General features: G+C 41.0%; 1 protein-coding gene across 1 annotated transcript; it reads left to right on the forward strand.

The window, feature by feature from the left end:
* The first annotated feature begins 3862 nt into the window (after nt 1-3862).
* LOC108666314 (acetoacetyl-CoA synthetase) lies at nt 3863-17804 on the forward strand. The gene is made up of 13 exons (XM_047882806.1): nt 3863-3916; nt 5489-5665; nt 6508-6729; nt 7276-7562; nt 8467-8588; nt 10068-10209; nt 11769-11849; nt 12380-12503; nt 13552-13740; nt 14070-14167; nt 15424-15557; nt 16399-16535; nt 17506-17804. The coding sequence occupies exons 2-13, from the start codon at nt 5527-5529 to the stop codon at nt 17802-17804; spliced, it is 1974 nt and encodes a 657-aa protein (XP_047738762.1). The 5' UTR covers nt 3863-3916; nt 5489-5526.
* Nucleotides 17805-19338: the final 1534 nt, after the last annotated feature.

Raw genomic sequence — 19338 nt, forward strand, 5'->3', positions numbered from 1 at the left:
GTTTAGCTTTGGGCTTGGGCATTCTGCTGGTTTTTTGTACAAACAAGGTACTCCAAATAGGTGCCCGTCTCAAAATTAAGACTTTTTTCTATTTATTCACCGATTCAAAAATGTACTCACTCTATCACATACACACGTCCGTAGTCGACCGAAGCTCGAACCGGAATCCAAAAACCAAAATTCAAAGTTTTAAACTAGGCTACCCGGAGTAACCAAACAATACAGAGCAGTACGCAAAAACAGATTCTGAAACACGGGAATTTTTTTGGCGTAGCGGATGTTTGTGAAAATGTTCTGCATATGGGATACATCAATTTATGCTCTTTAGGAGCACACGGCACAGGTTATCAATAAAATTTTAATCTATACGTTGAGTTTTTACGCTCATTCGGATGTGCCTGTAGCCAACAGGTCGTTTTTTTCTGTTGTTGTCGGTGTCAATATAAAGTTCAGGCAGTGTTGACAGGAAACGAATAACAACGATGATCATTAAAGGGACTGAAACAGACGTTACAACAGACGATATCAACAGACGTTGATATCGAATTGATTAATAGATCGTAATGTCTGGCCCTTATAATGTAAATAATGTGCACTTCCTCCCACTTCTGTAACCATTACTCGCTTATGCTCCGAGTATAAACGATCCGGATTTTTTCAAGACTGACGATGGTTTGTAATAGCTACTAGACTTCCAGCGGGGGGACGCCTGTCGGAGACCACCACTGCCGTGCTTCGAATGGACTATCATGATCCCTTCCCTGAAGGACGTAGCCTACAACACATCTTGACTGTAACATTATCAGCCGCACGCCACCAGACAGATCATGAACAGTCTAGATAAAACAATGGAGAAATATATGTTCAGACTTGAAATGTTTAGCACTATGTAGAACCCGCTGGAAATCTAGTAGCTATTACAAACCATCGTCAGTCTAGAAAAAATCCGGTCAAAGGACATGCTTTTGGATCTCCTGTGAACAAGACAGGAAAAGTACATGAATCGACGACATGCCACATCAGGCCTACTCTTCAGCGCCGACATCGCTATGTTAAGTTATATACTTTTTAAAATTGAATGACATTGTAAATTTATGTACCGAACAGCGGTGGGCAGTAGAGCGCTACATTTTCAGTAGCGGTAGCGGCGCTACATTTAAGGCAATGTAGCGTTAGCGGTAGCGCCCGCTACATATTTAAGAAGCGATACGAGGTTTTGCCGCTACAGCGCTACCGCTACATTTATAGATAAAGCCTTTAGATTTACTTAATAGTATTAAATATTATTTTAAAAACAGCATGATACATACACAAAATAAATTACAGAATAAAACTGTACGAAAGATTTCGGTGTAATGTTGTCAACCTCAGCCTGTTACTTGTGTCAACATGTTGTTACTTGTTAAGTTGTTACCAGTTACCGCTTAAAGGGATTTTTCATGTTTCAGTTTGCTTACAGTTAGTTTTACACAGTTATTTTTATGTTTCACCTTCCCTACATGGATGTCTACTTTAATCTACCAATCTCAAAAATAAGCCACATATATATACAAATAAAAGACTGATTTTTTATATGTATATGTGGATAAATTTTTGAGATTGGTAGATTAAAGTAGACATCCATGTAGGGAAGGTAACACATAAAAATAACTATAACTTTTATTTACTGTATCTAATCCGTACTAGTTCGGTTAGGTTAATTGCAATAAAGTTGCATTGATATGTTTTGAAAATGTTTTATTATCTTCAAATGTTTATGAGTATATCCCAATAGCAGAACAATAAATATTTAGATATTTCCAATAATTTTGGCCATTGTAGCGGCTAATGTAGCGGCGATACGCTATACTGTAGCGGTAGCGGTATCGCTCGCTACAATCTAGTGGGTGTAGCGGTAGCCGTAGCGCCCGCTACATTTAGAGCATGTAGCGTTAGCGGTAGCGCCCGCTACATTTAGAGCATGTAGCGTTAGCGGTAGCGCCCGCTACATTTAGAGCATGTAGCGGTAGCGGTAGCGCCGCTACATTTCTAAGTAGCGCTGCCCAGCTCTGTTACCGAATGATTCATATGTCTTAAAAATGCCTTGAATGAGCGTAGACTGCGCATGGTGTTACGGTCTTAGTCAGCTTGGAGGGTCATAATCATAGCTGAGTTTATGTACGTGCGCTTCAAGTATGTTTGGCTCCAAGGCCTTTTTTTACAGTTCTGAGTTAGGAGCGACATTTGTTTGTACGGCTTTGGTATATACATTAATTATGAGAAGTCGTTTTGTAATAAAATTATGCTAGAAAATACTGTAATTATTCCAATAGATTCTACTAGAAGTGCAAGGCGCAATATGATTTTCATACAATTTTATTTTGCGCAATTGGCCTGTGGCAACTTAGGCAACTAAGCGGAATATCAAGTTGATCCTTTTCGTGTTGATATAAGAAACTAATAATTTCATGAGATAAAATAGAAGTGTTTTGTGCTTTCGGAGCATATATTATACAAAATAACTGTACCCAATGCTTGGTTCTCGCTACCAATATACGAATTCACTACACCCATTGTTTTTTTTTTCATCATCCCGACAATAATTGTCCATCGGTTAATTCGCAGACCCATTTAGAACAATTGGTATTGTTGCAAAAACAACGAATGGACACAACAAAATGAACGAATTACCATTGTGTCTAGAGTTATGTAAAGGTTCTTTTTTTATTTTTAGTGCAAATTTTTATACAAAATTGCCAAAGAAATTACGGCTAAACGTGGCTTTTATTCATCGGATCAGCTTCCATTGATGCATCTACTTAGCGATGTTAGAGAAGAGCTCAAAGTGCGTAACCAAAATCACCAGTGATTAAATGGAATTTATGGAACCTAAATACCGCGCTTATGATGCAGGTGTTAATTAAAGACAAGTATTTAATTATAGACTCGTAGAATCATTCAAGTAATAATTAAATTGCCACGTACCTTAATAATAATTACAAAATGTTAAAAAAAATCCTATAATACACAGCACAAAGTTTCAAATTTATATGAATAATACAAATCAAATACGGTACACTAAATGTGCATGATTTCAACAAGTTCATTCATAAAACTTGATTATCTGCCGTAGGTCGTTACATATGAAGCCATTACGTGATTCGTCAGGTTTGAACATGTTCTTGAAGCAATCTCGAAAGATATACCAACACACATATAAATTCATTTTCTTATCAGTTGAAAGCTTCATGTATATGCGTAGTCTGTGAAAATTTTAATTCAATAAGATAGCAAATAAAACCAATTACCAGTGAATAATTCATTAGTCTAGAAACGAAAAATTGAAAACAGCAATGCGTGACGACTGTGTTCCTTACAATTAAAGTGGCGTGCTTAAGTCTAAATGACATAATTGCGAATAAACACGGGTACTGTCCCCTCTTTTTTAACTCGTCTTAATTAAAACTTTAGGCGGCCAAAAATATTTCCTTTGGTCGCATGACTAATGACTTCATTAGTTATATATATGCAGTAATAGTTGAAGTTACTTGAACCAAATGCTGGTAATGCGCTCGAAAGAATAATTGAAAACCGTAATTACATATAAGGGGTTTTTAGAACAGAAATGCTTCAAAACCGCTAGTATATTGCGCTTAGATATACCTCGAAGTCGAAGGAGTGGATCACCTCGAGTCCCCTTTAATAGTGAGTCCCAATGGAACTTGATGACCTTTCATACGATGTGTAGAGCAGCTGAAACGCATTAACCCCAGCAGTCTGGCACCTGCAGGCTTAGAAGGTAGGTCTACGCGCGGTTCCGTCTTCCGACTAGATGGAGCCTGGCCATGGGCACGAGGTTCGCCGTTCGAAAGAGAAATACGACTAATATGCGTGAATTTTTTGTTTTTGCTGACGTCTATTTCTTTCAGATAAAAAGGTACCTGAAATATGTCATTATTCATTTCATGTTATCACACATTTTTTCTTTTAGGATATGCGACAGAGTCGGACAGACATTTCCGAATGCTGACGGTGTTGATAGAAATATAGCTATATAGGCCTATCGCCATTTTTTTTTATTTCTTGAGCTAATAAGGTTCTTGACAGGCCTACTGGCCTATTCTTCAATGCCAAAGACACTTTACTTAATACTTATACATGTACATGGGGCTAGTCTTGGGGCCTTTTGGCTAGTGATTCATCATGTTGTTCATGAACCCTACTAAATCATGTTCTTGACCAATGACCAGTAGGTAGTATTAGAAGGTTTTGATTTACAAGCAGTAAGGAACCGCACGTAAACCTTGCTTCTAAATTAACAGATACTCCACCAAGTGGAGTACTATCTGTATCTGCTTTGCCGAGTGGGACAGACTCCGACGGAGTGGTGGGTGGTGACTTATGTGTCACAGTGTCATTGACCTTTGCTAATTGCTAAAGCATTTAACCATTCCCCATTACCTATAGCCTATAGGCACTAGGCTCTAGTATCTGGCAATGACTGGCATGAAATTTATCTACTTTTTGAGCCATTACTACTGACTAGAGCTTTACCATCAATTTTGGAAGTGCGAGATTCCTGCAAGATGAATTTCTTTCCATCTAATTATTGATACAAATTACAAGTACACAATTGGGCTGCAAGATTCCAAATGTACAGGGTGATTTGTGGGAACTGGGAACTTCCTGATTTGAAAGCTCAATAAAAAGAACCTGTAAAGATATTGTAGGTAACACTCTCACAGGCAATGGTTAATAAAAATGGTTAACTTCCAATTTCCAACCACCAGTCCCAAAAAGAGATTTTGAGAAAGTAAGAATGATATTTAAAAAAAATGCTCTTTATTAAAACTTTTAAAACCAATTAATATCTAAGATCTGAAATTGTACCTACTTCTGATCTGATTTAGTATGAATGATGAAAAAATAAAATTACTATAAAATACTAATATATAATAAGATATATTTTGCTTCTATAAGTTCTATTTTAGTATTGAACTCATGATGTGTATTGTGTAGTAAGTATTCAATCCATTGCCCACTGATTTTAACTCATGTTACTGATACTGGGCGTCAGATATACCAAAATGTGTAGTAAATTCAGCTTAACATTGATTACGGTCTACGGATGCCAAATATTTGCTGAGTTAGCTCTAACATAGCCAGGATAATGAGGATATTATCCTGTGTCAGTGTGTTACAGAGTTGGGTGGTGTTTGGCATTTGCACTTCCGCATGTATTCAAATTTACTAAGATTTCTGATGCCAATACCGGTATATTTATATCATATTGATTTATCAATCAATATACTTTGATAGTTTGATTGGAGTTTGGACCATATACAATGTATGGATACCAAAATTAAGTTTTATGTGGCTTCAAGATGAAGTTGATAAGTTCATTCAAATTCATAGCTTACTGATATGAATTGGTAGGGAAATGTTAGTTTTTTGCCTTGCTAACAAATTTTTATCAATTAAAGCTGATTTATATGATTTTCCTTTGCAGGGGTAAAGAAAATAACTTTGAATTGAAAGAGTTTTGAAATGTCTCCTTTACATAAGGATTTAAATAATTTAAGCAAGCCTAAGGCATTGTGGCATCCTTCAGGAAGATATATTTCTGAGGATTCAAACATAAAATGTTTCATGCGCTCTGTTAATGAGGACTTCAATCTTGCAATTGGTAAGCTCTAAGCAGTGTAGTATTAATATATAAATAGGGAGCCAGCATTTTTACAGCTATTTTTCAATATTTTAGCCCATTCTTCTAGCTTCTAAAGAAGTCGAGGATATCTTTTAGACCTTGCATTTTCTGCAATTGTGGGTGAAAACTATTGATACATTAACATTGTGGAACTTTGAATATGTATTAATTCCTAGAGCAAATTAATTAATTAATGCTAAAAGCTTTGTTAAAGTTTGTCTCAAACATGAAATTATACTTATTTGCATGGTGTGATCTTGTTGTTATGGAGAGAAATTTGCAAACTTAGTCTTGTTCTCTTAACCTGTGGTCACACCCAATTTTCTTTGATTCCTTCCTGATCAAAAGTTATGGATTATAAATGATTAAGTGATCAAGCTCAAAACAATTTTTGTGAGAGATGGAATTTAATGAAAATTTGTTTTACCAATTCACTCTGTAATTATATGTATGTAAGTATAATATGTATACTATAATAATAGAATTACATGTACCTATATAAGCTAGAATAATATGTAGGTACCTCAGAATATTATGTATTATGGTGAGCAATGTCCAAAGATTTTCCCTTTTTTGGATAATAATGATTAGGAAATTTAGTATAAACACTTGTTGAAAGTGTATCTGTACACTTTATTTACTTTGAACTTGTAGGCTATAATTTTTGTGACTGAATGTTATTGAAATCCCTGTAGTATGCGTTGTATTAAATTAATATCTGGTATGCAAGAACTTGTTTATATATCCTTAAAGTTGTCCAAGTGCATCTTTATGCCAGCTCTAAATTTAATTTTATCTTCACTATTTTAATTTTATTTCAGAAAGCTACAAAGAGTTATACGATTGGTCAATAGAAAACTATTCTGACTTCTGGAGTCACTGGTGGAAGAGAGGTGGCTTTATTAGCTCACATCCTCCTTCACAAACTGTAACGGAACACAAGAGTATTGCTGAGCTGCCCAGGTGGTTTGTTGGGGCACGGCTCAACTTTGCTGAAAACCTCCTGCGCTTCAGGGATGAAAGTCCAGCCATCATTGCACTGAGTAATTATATCTTTAGCTTGCTTAAATTATAATTATATATATCTTAGCTTGCTTCAATTGTAATTATATGGTTTATCTTTAGCTTGCTTAAATTGAAAGTTCAACAAAATTTTTGAGGTAAAAAGAATGCAAAGTAAATTAATATAATCAACATCAAAAACATACCAGATTTGTCATAGTTTCTGAAATTTAGTAATTACATTTCTAGTTTCTACTGTCTATGAGTCAATTGGGCTCATTGTACTGAGTTCAAGGGCTATGGTGGTAGCCAACAGAGAAGAATCTATCGCTCAGTTGTGGTTTTTAATATTGGGAAGAGTTCAAATATTGTTTTTTCCTGCTGTAATTCTATGAAAATTGTTTACAGAGGCTAATGTTTTATTGTTCTACTGTAATTTTCAAAAACTATATATATATTTTAAAATTTGGTAAAACTTATAAATTGAAGTTTTGGCTAAACTCAATTGAAAACTCAGACACACCTACATAAGATCGTTCAGCTTGAATGTTAATGCCTCATGATTAATTAAACTTTGCTCGCATCAGGTGAGGGCGTGACAACTCCTTTCCGACAAACTTACCGTGAACTGTACGAGTCATCACAGCAATGGGCCAGAGCCTTACGCAGAGCTGGGGTAAAAGAAGGCACCCGTGTGGCCGGCTACCTACCCAATGGCTGTGCTGCTGTCCATGCCATGCTTGGTGCCACCACCCTGGGTGGAGTTTGGTGCTCTGCATCTCCAGACTTCGGAGTGACTGGAGTGCTTGACCGACTTCAGCAAGTGCAACCTGAAGTACTTGTGTCTGTTGAAGCAGTTATTTATAATGGCAAGGTAAAGCTTGTATCTATTTCTTCTAAAATATTAAATATGAAGAGAATCAAATCTTGAATGTCATCACCCTGAATACAATTATGTCCATTGAAGCTGTCTTGCAAGGCAAACTGCCTTTTGCAAAATCAATTTCCTCTAAGTTGTACAAAAACTCAAGCAATGAGTTAAGTGTGGAATAAAAGCTTTTACTGTTCCCCCTCTTTAAGTTAATAAGGCAAATCAGGCCTAAATCAATTCTCTATTATAGATTGTAGGATCAACAACGCCTTATGATCTGCCATCAGCATCTCGTGGTGTCCATCTTAGATGAAGCCTCATCATGTTATTCAGGATAAAAAATTCTAATCATGAATGTTTTTTGAAAATGCCTGATAACAAGAGTTACACTTCGAAAATAAAGGGTTATTGTGTTCAATAGTGCTATTATGAAAGCCTGGTAATGATACCTAGTTACCTTTAATAGATAAAGGCTTATAGACTTCAATATAAATTTAGTGTTGCAGGTACTGCATCAGTCACATCATCCCTAAAAAAATTTTTGAATAGGTAATGATTGTGGTAGTAGTGAAATTATTTGATGCATTTCAGTGTTTGAATGCATTTAATGTTTTTAAAGTATACCGCAATTAAAAGTCTGAGAATTTCAACTCTTAACTAATTGATGGATCATGAATTTTTAACAAAATTCCTGCCATTTTTGTTAAAAATTAACTTCTGATGCTCTAAGAGTAAACATCAATTAATTTCACTGTGGCATATTAATGATTGATAATTTACATGATTTTTAATGCACTAATAGTGTGAGTCTGTGCCACTGCTAAATTTATTTCAGAAAGCTACGAAGAGTTGTACATTTGTGTGTTATCTCATTTTTAGTAGTGTATAAGTATATTCATGATTACAGGTACACGATCACCTGGACAAGCTACGCAGAGTGGCGGCCTCCCTGCCCAGCCTGAAGCTGGTCATTGTCGTGCCTTTCGTACACCCTGCTGGGGAGGTGGATATCAGCAACGTTCCTCATGCGTGAGTGAAGCTCTCAAACATCAGCAAACATGTCAAACATTGGGGATGGTTCAGAGCATGCAGTGACATTCTATATAAACATTCCACATTGCACATGCAGTGACATTGTATATAAGCATTGCATATTGCACATGCAGTGACATTACACAGCATGCAGTGACATTCATGCAAACATTAACTATTGCATATTAATACAGGGTCCTTCAAAAAAACTTCCTGATTTCAATAAGCTTTTGCAAAAATCATACGACACATACAGAAAAATTATTTTTATTTGTGAATAGCTTATTTGATGCCATTTTACATCACTTAGTACACTATACTTGGTTTTGAAAATTATGTTCGATAAATGATGTCCCCCATTGTTAAGACATTCACGTAGTTTTTCCCTGAAGTTGCCCATAGTTCTTCGTGTAACTTCCCTTGGAATGGCTGGACGTGGCTGCCACTTCCTGCCTTTTAGTGCTGACCCTGTTTGTCTAAAGTTGGACACCCACAGTCTAATCGTTTTCGCATCAGGAACACTCTCATATCGGCCACTATGGGCAACTTCAGTGAAAGACTTCGAATGTCTTAACAATGGGGGACATCATTTATAGAACATAATTTTCAAAACCAAGTAAAGTGTACTATCTGATATAAAATGGCATCTAATAAGCTATTCACATATAAAAATAATTTTTCTGTATGTGTCGTATGATTTTTGCAAAAGCTTATTGAAATCAGAGAGTTTTTTTGAAGGACCCTGTACAACATTCATCTTGAAACTAACATTCGTGAACAAACATCACTACATACAAGTGACTCTTCTTGCTTACGCGGTCATCCTAGACATAAAGTGTTGTGCATGTGCTAGAAGCTGCTGCACAATAATGCTTCTGTAAACATTGCTATTAATTATTGGTGCTCAATGATAATAATCTTTTAATCTTGATGCTCTGTGCCGGTATTCTTAAACCTGATACCGGAGATTAAGAACTTAGCAAGTAATTGTAATTTGCACGGCATATCTTACAGTCTCACTATTACCGCCTCTGACTTCGTACTCCCACCCTTCAGAAGGTTAATTTGCAATGATTAAAAAATTGCAAATGCATTTTTGAAATTGGTTAATACGTTTGAATGGCATCTTTTTTTTTTTTGTTCACGTCCAAACTGCTTCGTAATGGTAACGAGTTTTTCAGGTTTACATCTTAATAAAGAAGCTAGAATCTGCTGCGAGGTTCTTTTTTGGACCGAATGTCCGAGAGGCGTGATAACATTAATAGATGATTAATGAGGCATGATAACATTAATACCTGTAGATGGTTAATAAGGCGTGATAACGTTAGTACCGTAGATGATTAATGAGGCTTGATAACATTGATAGATGATTAATGAGGCGTGATAACATTAATAGATATAATATAATATTAATAGATGATTAATGAGGCGTGATAACAATAATAGATGATTAATGATATGATCTATTGTCCACAGGGTGCTGAGTGAGGACTTCCTGACATCAGTTACGACTGACGAAGTCGTGTCCTTTGCGCAAGTCGCGTTCGACGCGCCGCTCTTCATCATGTTCTCCTCCGGCACGACCGGGGCGCCGAAGTGCATCGTGCACGGCGTGGGGGTGAGTTCACTGCATCGTGCACGGCGTGGGGGTGAGTTCACTGCATCGTGCACGAGGCGTGGGGGTGAGTTCACTGCAGTCGTGCACGGCGTGGGGGTGAGTATGGTTGTATTAGATCGGTGTAATATTCCTGTGTATGAGTAGGGTGTATTCGTTATATTATCACACGTGTGAATTATTTAGCTGTAAAAGTTGGCTCATTAATCAATATTTTTTGTTACGGTATGTTACTAATTATTAGTTATATTAATCATTAGTCACGTGTAGAAGTTCGTTGCTGAGGATCTCGCTCAGCTATGTGAGTAGAACTGCCCGAAAACGTTCACGTTTTCGACGCATTTTCAGTATATTTGTTTTTCTTTGCCCTAAAAGTCTTCAAATTAATAATTTATTAATTTGTTTTCCTCTTTACGATCAGTTTCAATTAATACTCGCGTCTGTTTTTTCCTATCTACTCGCCTATTAGTTCGCCCCCTTTTCATTGATAATTTCCACCTTGTGTTAGCCTTTGTTTACTTTCCACCATTTTTTCAGGGCACCCTCATCCAAATTACGAAGGAACATCAACTGCACTGCGACCTCAGAAGGGATGACGTCATCACCTACTACGTCTCTGTGGGGGTGGTGGGTTGTGGTGTGTCGCTGTGTGGACAATATGCCCCATTCCTTTTCTGAGTGATCACACGACCTGTAATTGCCTTATCTTTTAACTCGTGTTTTTCGTCGTAAAACGGACTTTATTGGTGGTTGCAGCTGCTCTCCTGTGAGGCGGCGCGTGATTTCTAACAAACATTCCACAGGTCGGTAGTGTCTCAACATACTGTTTGCTTCAAGTTTGCTTTATATGACGCTAGGTCAAATAAAGAAGACATGCAGAGCATCAAGGCAACGTTTGAGCTTATATTTGGTTGCTAAAGACATGCCTCAGCCTCAGGTTTGAGCCCGTGGTTGCTTAAGCCATGCCTCAGCCTCAGGTTTGAGCCCGTTTGTCACCACCAGACCGGCTGGATGATGTGGCAGTGGCTGGTGACTGCACTACACAGTGGGTGCAGTGTGCTGCTCTACGACGGCTCCCCACTCCTGCCCCACCCCGCCACACTCTTCGACCTCGTCGATGCATATGGTGGGTGGGCAGCCAATTACTATCTTGAATATCCTGTAAAATTATACATCATATGTGCTACTTGAGTCATTTATTAACACTCATACGCCACCCATGTTATCTTACTAATTCGTACGTCAGGTATCATATGCGCGACCAATGTTATCGTACTAATTCGTACGGCAGGCATCATATGCGCGACCAATGTTATCGTACTAATTCATACGGCAGGCATCACCGTAGCAACTCATACAGGGTGCGGCGCGGGAACTTACTTATTTGAATTGCGCGCCACGTGGCGGCCATTAGTCCTAGGAAGGTGGCGCCATGCGCAATATGACGTGCACGGCGTGGGGGTGAGTTCACTGCATCGTGCACGGCGTGGGGGTGAGTTCACTGCAGTGTTCACTGCAGTTCTCCTTGTGTTAGCCATTGTTAACTTCTCACCTTTTTCCAGGGCACCCTCATCCAAATTACGAAGGAACATCAGCTGCACTGCGACCTCAGAAGGGATGACGTCGTCACCTACTACACCACGGTGGGTGGTGGTGATGGAGGTGGTGGTGTGTCGCTGTGTGGACAATATATAACATTCACTTTCTGAGTGATCACACGACGTGTAATTTAATTACCTTATATTTTAACTCGTGTTTGTCGTCAAAAAATGTGCATTATTGGTGGTTGCAGTAGCCCTCCTGTTAGACGCGTGATTTCTAACAAACATTCCACAGGTCGGTCATGTTTGGGTTGTAAAAACATATATTAACCTAATGTTTGCTTCAAGTTCGCTCTATTTGACGCTAGGTCATATAAAGAAGACATGCCTCAGCCTCTCGTTTGAGCCAATGTTTGGGTTCTAAAGCCATGCCTCAGCCTCACGTTTGAGCCAATGTTTGGTTGCTAAAGACATGCATCAACCTCACGTTTGAGCCCGTGGTTGCGAAAGCTATGCCTTAGCCTCAGGTTTGAGCCCGTGGTTGCTAAGGACATGCCTCAGCCTCACGTGTGAGCCAATTTTTGCTAAAGCCATGCCTCAGCCTCATATTTGAGCGTGTTTGTCACCATCAGACCGGCTGGATGATGTGGCAGTGGTTGGTGACTGCACTACACAGTGGCTGCAGTGTGCTGCTCTACGACGGCTCCCCACTCCTGCCCCACCCCGCCACACTCTTCGACCTCGTCGACGCATATGGTGGGTGGACAGACAATTACTATCTTGAATATCCTGTAAAATTATGCATCATATATGCCACTAAAGTTAATTTACATCAGGCAGTTCGAGCATAACACTCTAAACCCACCCATGTTAAAACTGAACTTTAACCACTGGGCAGGGTGGCCCAGTGGTTAAAGTTCAGAGTACCAAGATTGGAGCAGAGAGGCGCGGGTTCGATCCCAGCTCTGTGCGCCAGTTTCTGGTCAGAATCGGCGAGGAGGCCGGGCGGTTAAGCACAGCAGAATTGTAGCAGTGAGTTGCGCGTTCGAGACCGCAAAATGCTGCGAATGTTCTGCGATCTTAAGAATCGGCGACAGGCCTACGGCCTAATAAACGCTGAAACCGCTATTATTATTATGTTATCGTACTAATTCGTGCGGCAGGCATCACCGTACTGTATCATCCGTTAGGCACTCCGTGCACAATACAAATACATCACCCATGTTATTGTATGGCAGGAATCATATTATCTTACGTCACACACCCCATGTATTACATCAATATGTCACTTGTTGTTTTACGTCAGGCACATGGTGCACCACAATAATACATCACCCATGTTATCATATGACAGGCATCATATTATTTTACGTCAAACATCCCATGTATAACAGTAATTCCCTGCCCAAGTTATCGTACAACAGGCATCTAATGTGTCGTTTGTTGTTTTACGTCTGACATTTCGTGCACAATACAAATACATTAGCTGTGTTATCGTACGGCAGGCATCATGTTATCTCACGTCACACACCCCATGTATGACCAGTAATGCTTTACCCATGTTATCGTACAACAGTCATCTAATGTGTCACTTGTTTTACGTCAGACACTTGGTGTATAACAAAAATGCGTATCCCATGTTATCGTACGCCAGGCATCATCTTATCTTACGTTTCACACTCCGTGTATGACAGTAATGTCTTACCCATGTTATCGTACGATAGGCATCTAATGTGTCACTCATTGTTTTACGTCAGGCACTTGTGCACAATACAAATACGTGACCCATGTTATCTGTTGGCAGGCATCACGGTGCTGGGCACGGGCGCCAAGTGGCTGGCGGTGCTGGAGAGCAAGGGCGTGGCCCCCGTGACGACGCACGACCTCGGGTCCCTGCGCTGCATCCTGTCGACGGGGTCACCCCTCACCGAGGCCTCCTACAGCTACGTCTACACCTCCGTCAAGCAGGACCTCCTCCTGGGCTCCATCTCAGGTGATCCTCTGTCACTATGTGCTATGGTTGCTGCTTGATGGAGTTTAACCTTAACCTTGTCACTAGTTAAATGTATTAAATTAACCTTAATTCAGGACTATTATTGATTTATAACTCAAAATATGAGGGAGGGAGATGGTGTAGTGGCCGTTATGTAGTGGCAGTTCGGTAGCCCTCTGACTCTAAATGGGTTTTAACTTGTTCACTAACTGTCACTATCTATTAACCAATAAAGTACCCACTAAGTGGCACTAACTAGCCAATAACGTACCCACTAAGTGGCACTAACTAGTCACTAACGTGCCCACTAATCCCCGGCGTGCCCGCAGGAGGCACGGACATTATCTCGTGCTTCATGGGGAGCTGCGGCCTGCTGCCCGTCTACCCTGGGGAGGTGCAGTGCCCTCTGCTGGGCATGGCCATCCAGGTACTGCCACTAGTTACCGTGCATACTGTCACTAGTTACCGTTGCCTACTGTTACTAGTTACTGGTACGTACTGTCACTAGTTACTGTGCATACTGTCACTAATGTGCCTACTGACACTAGTTACTGTTACTTACTGTCACTAGTGTGCCTACTGACACTAGTTACTGTTACTTACTGTCACTAGTGTGCCTACTGACACTAGTTACTGTTACTTACTGTCACTAGTGTGCCTACTGACACTAGTTACTGTTACTTACTGTCACTAGTGTGCCTACTGACACTAGTTACTGTTACTTACTGTCACTAGTGTGCCTACTGACACTAGTTACTGTTACTTACTGTCACTAGTGTGCCTACTGNCTACTGCCACTAGTGTCTGTACCTACTGTCACTAGTTACTGTACCTACTGTCACTAGTTACTGTACCTACTGCCACTAGTGTCTGTACCTACTGCCACTACCTAGTGTCTGTACCTACTGCCACTAGTTACTGTACTGCAAATTATCAGTTTGATAATACATGTTGAAAGAATGTAATTTATCTATAAATTTCATTTTATTTGTTGAATTTACTATGAATTTGGTTACTGAATGTCATGTAAACTCAGAAAAATGAATGGGTCAAGTTGTCCAAATAGTGACACTTTCTTCACGCAGCACGAGCAGAGAGCAAACGTAGCACTGATACGCGCTTTATTCGGGNACTGTTACTAGTTACTGTACCTACTGTTACTAGTTACTGGTACCTACTGTCACTAGGTGCTGTACCTACTGTTATTTACTGTCATGTACACAGATTCCATCTCGCCAATTTGAGTGCCGTCCATTATTCACGGACTGCTAATTATCAGTTTGATGAAACAATTTGAAAGAATTTAATTCATCTGGTGTTTTAGTTATTGAATAAATTTCACATGTAAACTCAGTACAATGAATGTGTCAAGTTGTCCAAATAGTGACACTCTTCACGCAGCGCGTGCAGAGAGTGAACGCAGCACTGATAGGTACGCGCTCTAGCTGGGCCCAACTGAGTCAGAATGACCCACACTATACCGTAGGGTCAAAAATTGCATCGCAATTTGTACTAAGTTTTGCTTATTACTATACCTACTCTGAGTGAGAGTGTAATGTCTATCGTAGCGATTATATTTTTTATATAAATAAAGTTGTATTTATCTTTGGTTACATATTTGTATATTTGTTTATATATCTATTTGTTTATTTATATGTTTGTTAATAATTATTGTGTCCCCAGGTCTGGGGGAGTGAGGGGCAGCGGGTGTGGGACGAGGCAGGGGAGTTGGTGTGCACGCAACCCTTCCCCTCGATGCCCACCCACTTCTGGGGCGACGTCGGCCACGCCGCCTACACCCGCGCCTACTTCACCAGGTCTGCCCCACGCTTCCTCCTCTTCCCCACGCCTTTCCCACGCTTCTCTCTCTTTTTCTTCCACTGCCCCTTTGCTTCCTCACGCTTCCCCCACTTCCACTCTGCTTCTTCCACATCTCCTTTGCTTCCTCATGCTTTCCCCACTTCCACTCTGCCTCTTCTATTTCCCATTTGCTCCTCTCTCTTCCCCACGCTTTTCCCCCACTTCCCCTTATCTTCTTTCACTTCCACCTGCTTCCTTCATTTACTTGTCGCTTCCCCACTTCCCCTTCGCTCCCCCCACTTCTCGCACTTCCCCTATTTTCCCTCTCCTCTCTCAGCTTCCTAACTTCCACTTTATCCTATAATATCATTTCCATATTCACTCTATATTATTCCTGTCACGCATGCATGCACTTCATGCTGGAGCTTGATGCACAATACTCTTCTACGTACACGAACACATTGTACAATGTACGCCTGTACCCGCGGGTGCGATGGCAGAAGGCACAATTGTACATTGTTATAATTCTCAGAATTGTACAATTTTTAGTTACATACGTTTTAATGCATTTTTCTGGAAGACCCTGACTCAAATAAATTTTGTTAACAGTTTCTTATTCTGCTCGACTACAGCAATAATTGTGTACATTGTGTGCAGGTACCCAGGCGTATGACACAATTGTTGTACATTGTGTGCAGGTACACAGGCATATGGCACAATTGTGTACATTGTGTGCAGGTACACAGGCATATGGCACAATTGTGTACATTGCGTGCAGGTACCCAGGCGTATGGCACAATTGTGTACATTGTGTGCAGGTACCCAGGCGTATGGCACAATTGTGTACATTGTGTGCAGGTACCCAGGCGTATGGACGCAGGGCGACTACTGCGTACAGAGCAGCCATACGCACGGCCTCGTCATGCTGGGGCGCAGCGACGGCGTACTGAACCCTTGCGGCGTACGCTTCGGCAGCGCTGAGATATATGCAGTCGGTGCGTATTGAAGCCCTGGTATACGCATGGCGAGGGAGGGGTGCGTAGTGAACCTGGCAGAGGAGGGGTGCGTAGTGAACCCCTGGCAGAGGAGGGGTGGGTATTGAACCCCTGGCAGAGGAGGGGTGCGTAGTGAACCTGGCAAAGGAGGGTTGCGTAGTGAACCCCTGGCAGAGGAGGGGTGAGTATTGAACCCCTGGCAGAGGAGGGGTGAATATTGAACCCCTGGCAGAGGAGGGGTGCGTAGTGAACCCCTGGCAGAGGAGGGGTGAGTATTGAACCCCTGGCAGAGGAGGGGTGAGTATTGAACCCCTGGCAGAGGAGGGGTGCATAGTGAACCCCAACAGAGGAGGGGTGGGTATTGAACCCCTGGCAGAAGAGGGGTGATTATTGAATCCCTGGCAGAGGAGGGGTGGGCATTGAACCCCTGGCAGAAGAGGGGTGCGTTTGAACCCCTGGCAGAGGAGGGACGCGTTTGAACCCCTGGCAGAGTGTACCCCCTGAGTTTGAAGTTTGAACCCCTGACAAAGAAGGGGTGAGTATTGAGCCCGTTGCTGGAGAGAGGTTCGTGGAGGCGGAGGTGACGTGGTGGGTTTCCCCCTAACAAAATTTAGATCTGGCCCGACTCGGCAACAGGTGCCGCCCCGGACTCGGGGCGCGCGTAAATCAGCCGCTCTATGTCCACTTCTGCTCTGAGTTTGAAAGGCAGCCTCTATAGGCAGCTGCGGCTAGCTCGGTATGACTCGGCTCGGCCAACTCTTTTCATACTCCCTGGCGACTATAAAGTTCGACAGTAGGTTCTGATTAGAAGCTGATTTCGATAGGGTGGCCAAGCAGACCCAGAATAACTTTAATCTTAGTGTAGCGACTTCTGGATTTTGTGGCGACCCCAAATTTTTTTAGGGGCAGTGTAGGGTTTGTAGAGGTTACGTGTTGGTGTTGCAGTTGAGGTGACGTTGTGGTGTTGCAGTGGAGGGGTTCGTGGAGGTGGAGGACAGCGTGTGCGTGGGACAGCGCCGCGCCCGCGATGGTGAGGAACGCGTCGTCCTCTTCCTTAAACTGCGGCAGCAGCAGCAAGAAGAGCAGCTGCCTCAGCAGCAGTTGTCAGCTGATCTGAAGAAGAAGATCGCCAGCGCCATCAGGGAGCGACTGTCAGCTCGACATGTGCCGGCAGTCATGCTGCCAGTTGCATGTACCTCGACCTGCCTGACCTGCAGGGCTGGCAGTGACCTGTACCGCGACCTGCCTGACCTGCAGGGCTGGCAGTGACCTGTACCACGACCTGCAATGTATTGTATTAGTTTTGTGTTGCAACACTGTACCGATCAATGCTCTGTATTATTTGTATTAGTTTTGGGTTGCAACACTGTCCCGATCAATGCTCTGTATTATTTGTATTAGTTTTGGGTTGCAACACTGTCCCGATCAATGCTCTGTATTATTTGTATTAGTCTTGGGTTCCAACACTGTACCGAACAATGCCCCGTATTATTATCTGTATTAGTTCTGTCTTCCAACACAGAATTGACGTATTGTTATCATTGTTTTCTTTGAATATTATCGATAAAAAGTGTATATAGTATCGCTAACTAACTAGATTTATTAAAAAAAATTGATTTGAAGAATATATTCACGAAATAGACAATAATGTATATTAGATGATTCGAAATTTGAATATGAAATCTCAGAATATATTGCGATATTTTATTGAATGGTGATGAAAATAATTGAGAAAATACGTATAGCCGCGAAGTTCTTAGTGAGTAATGAAAGTGAATGGTGAATGGAAGCCTTACCTGAGCCTTGTTAGCTATAGTGAAGGATCGTGTGCTGTGCAGTGTTGCTGTGCAGTGCACTGTACGATGCACTGGCCGTGCAATTTACATGTAATTTTACTGTTATGTTTATAGTGCGTTAAATGGCCTCTGAAAAGTTCTATGAAATTTGTATTAATATTTTTGTATTTTTCGAATACAAATTGTTATTGCAAACGTAGATATTTTCATTCTTCCTTCTGTACTCCTTGGAAATAGAAGTGGCAGACCCTCAGCATACCCTAGTAGGATGGTCTGCTTTATATTCTACCTCGGGCATAAAATGTGCCAGTTTATTTTAGTTAGAAACTTTAGTTAATTAGTTTTTTGGGTATAAAAAGAGTATTAGAGTTTTTATGGTAGAAAAGGGTTGAGAGCTTTTTAAGGTAAAAAATTAGAGCTTTTTCTCTGCTCCGAGCGACGGACCTCAAAATTACAGACCGGCTATCCTGACCTCACAGGTTCTCGAGGTTTTTGAGAAGGTAGTGGCCCGGAGCTTGCCCAGTAGTTTATGGAAGAGGCTGACCTGTACAATAACGGACAACATGGCTTCCGGCGTAATCGTTCCTGTTATTGCAGTACAATCTGTCGCAATTCCTTTGTATCCTTAGTATTTGTTTCGTGGGTAGCAGTCCCAGGCCACGATTGATCTTCGCCTTTTATTTGTCAATTGTAGGTTTTGATGTCAGACTTTGGATTTTGAATTAAAATGACTGTTTTCATTTCATAGATTGACGAACTGACGATGGAGCTGGACTCAGAAATATTTCTAATATCAATATGATGAATTTACTTGGCGTTCTCTTGGCTTTAAAATTCCTTCATCCAGTGGGCCGATGCTGCAGGCAACGCCAGCCCCGGTCTCTTATAAAAATGAGACCAGGGAACCACAACAACAACGCCAGCTGTCATCCAGCGGGCCGATGCTGCAGCCCGACCATTTAGCTAGGAGAGTCTCGTTCGTTATCGGAATTAACCAGACAGATCAC

This window comes from Hyalella azteca, unplaced genomic scaffold (assembly GCF_000764305.2).
Source record: "Hyalella azteca isolate HAZT.00-mixed unplaced genomic scaffold, Hazt_2.0.2 contig11368, whole genome shotgun sequence".
Lineage (NCBI taxonomy): Eukaryota > Metazoa > Arthropoda > Malacostraca > Amphipoda > Hyalellidae > Hyalella > Hyalella azteca.

What these genes read in the sequence shown, in the direction of transcription:
- LOC108666314 (XM_047882806.1), top strand. Translation starts at nt 5,527, where the DNA reads ATGTCTCCTTTACATAAGGATTTAAATAATTTAAGCAAGCCTAAGGCA. An exon ending in CAGTTATTTATAATGGCAAG is followed by an intron (nt 7,563 to 8,466) that starts GTAAAGCTTGTA and finishes TCATGATTACAG; the next exon opens with GTACACGATCACCTGGACAA. An exon ending in ACCCGCGCCTACTTCACCAG is followed by an intron (nt 15,558 to 16,398) that starts GTCTGCCCCACG and finishes CATTGTGTGCAG; the next exon opens with GTACCCAGGCGTATGGACGC.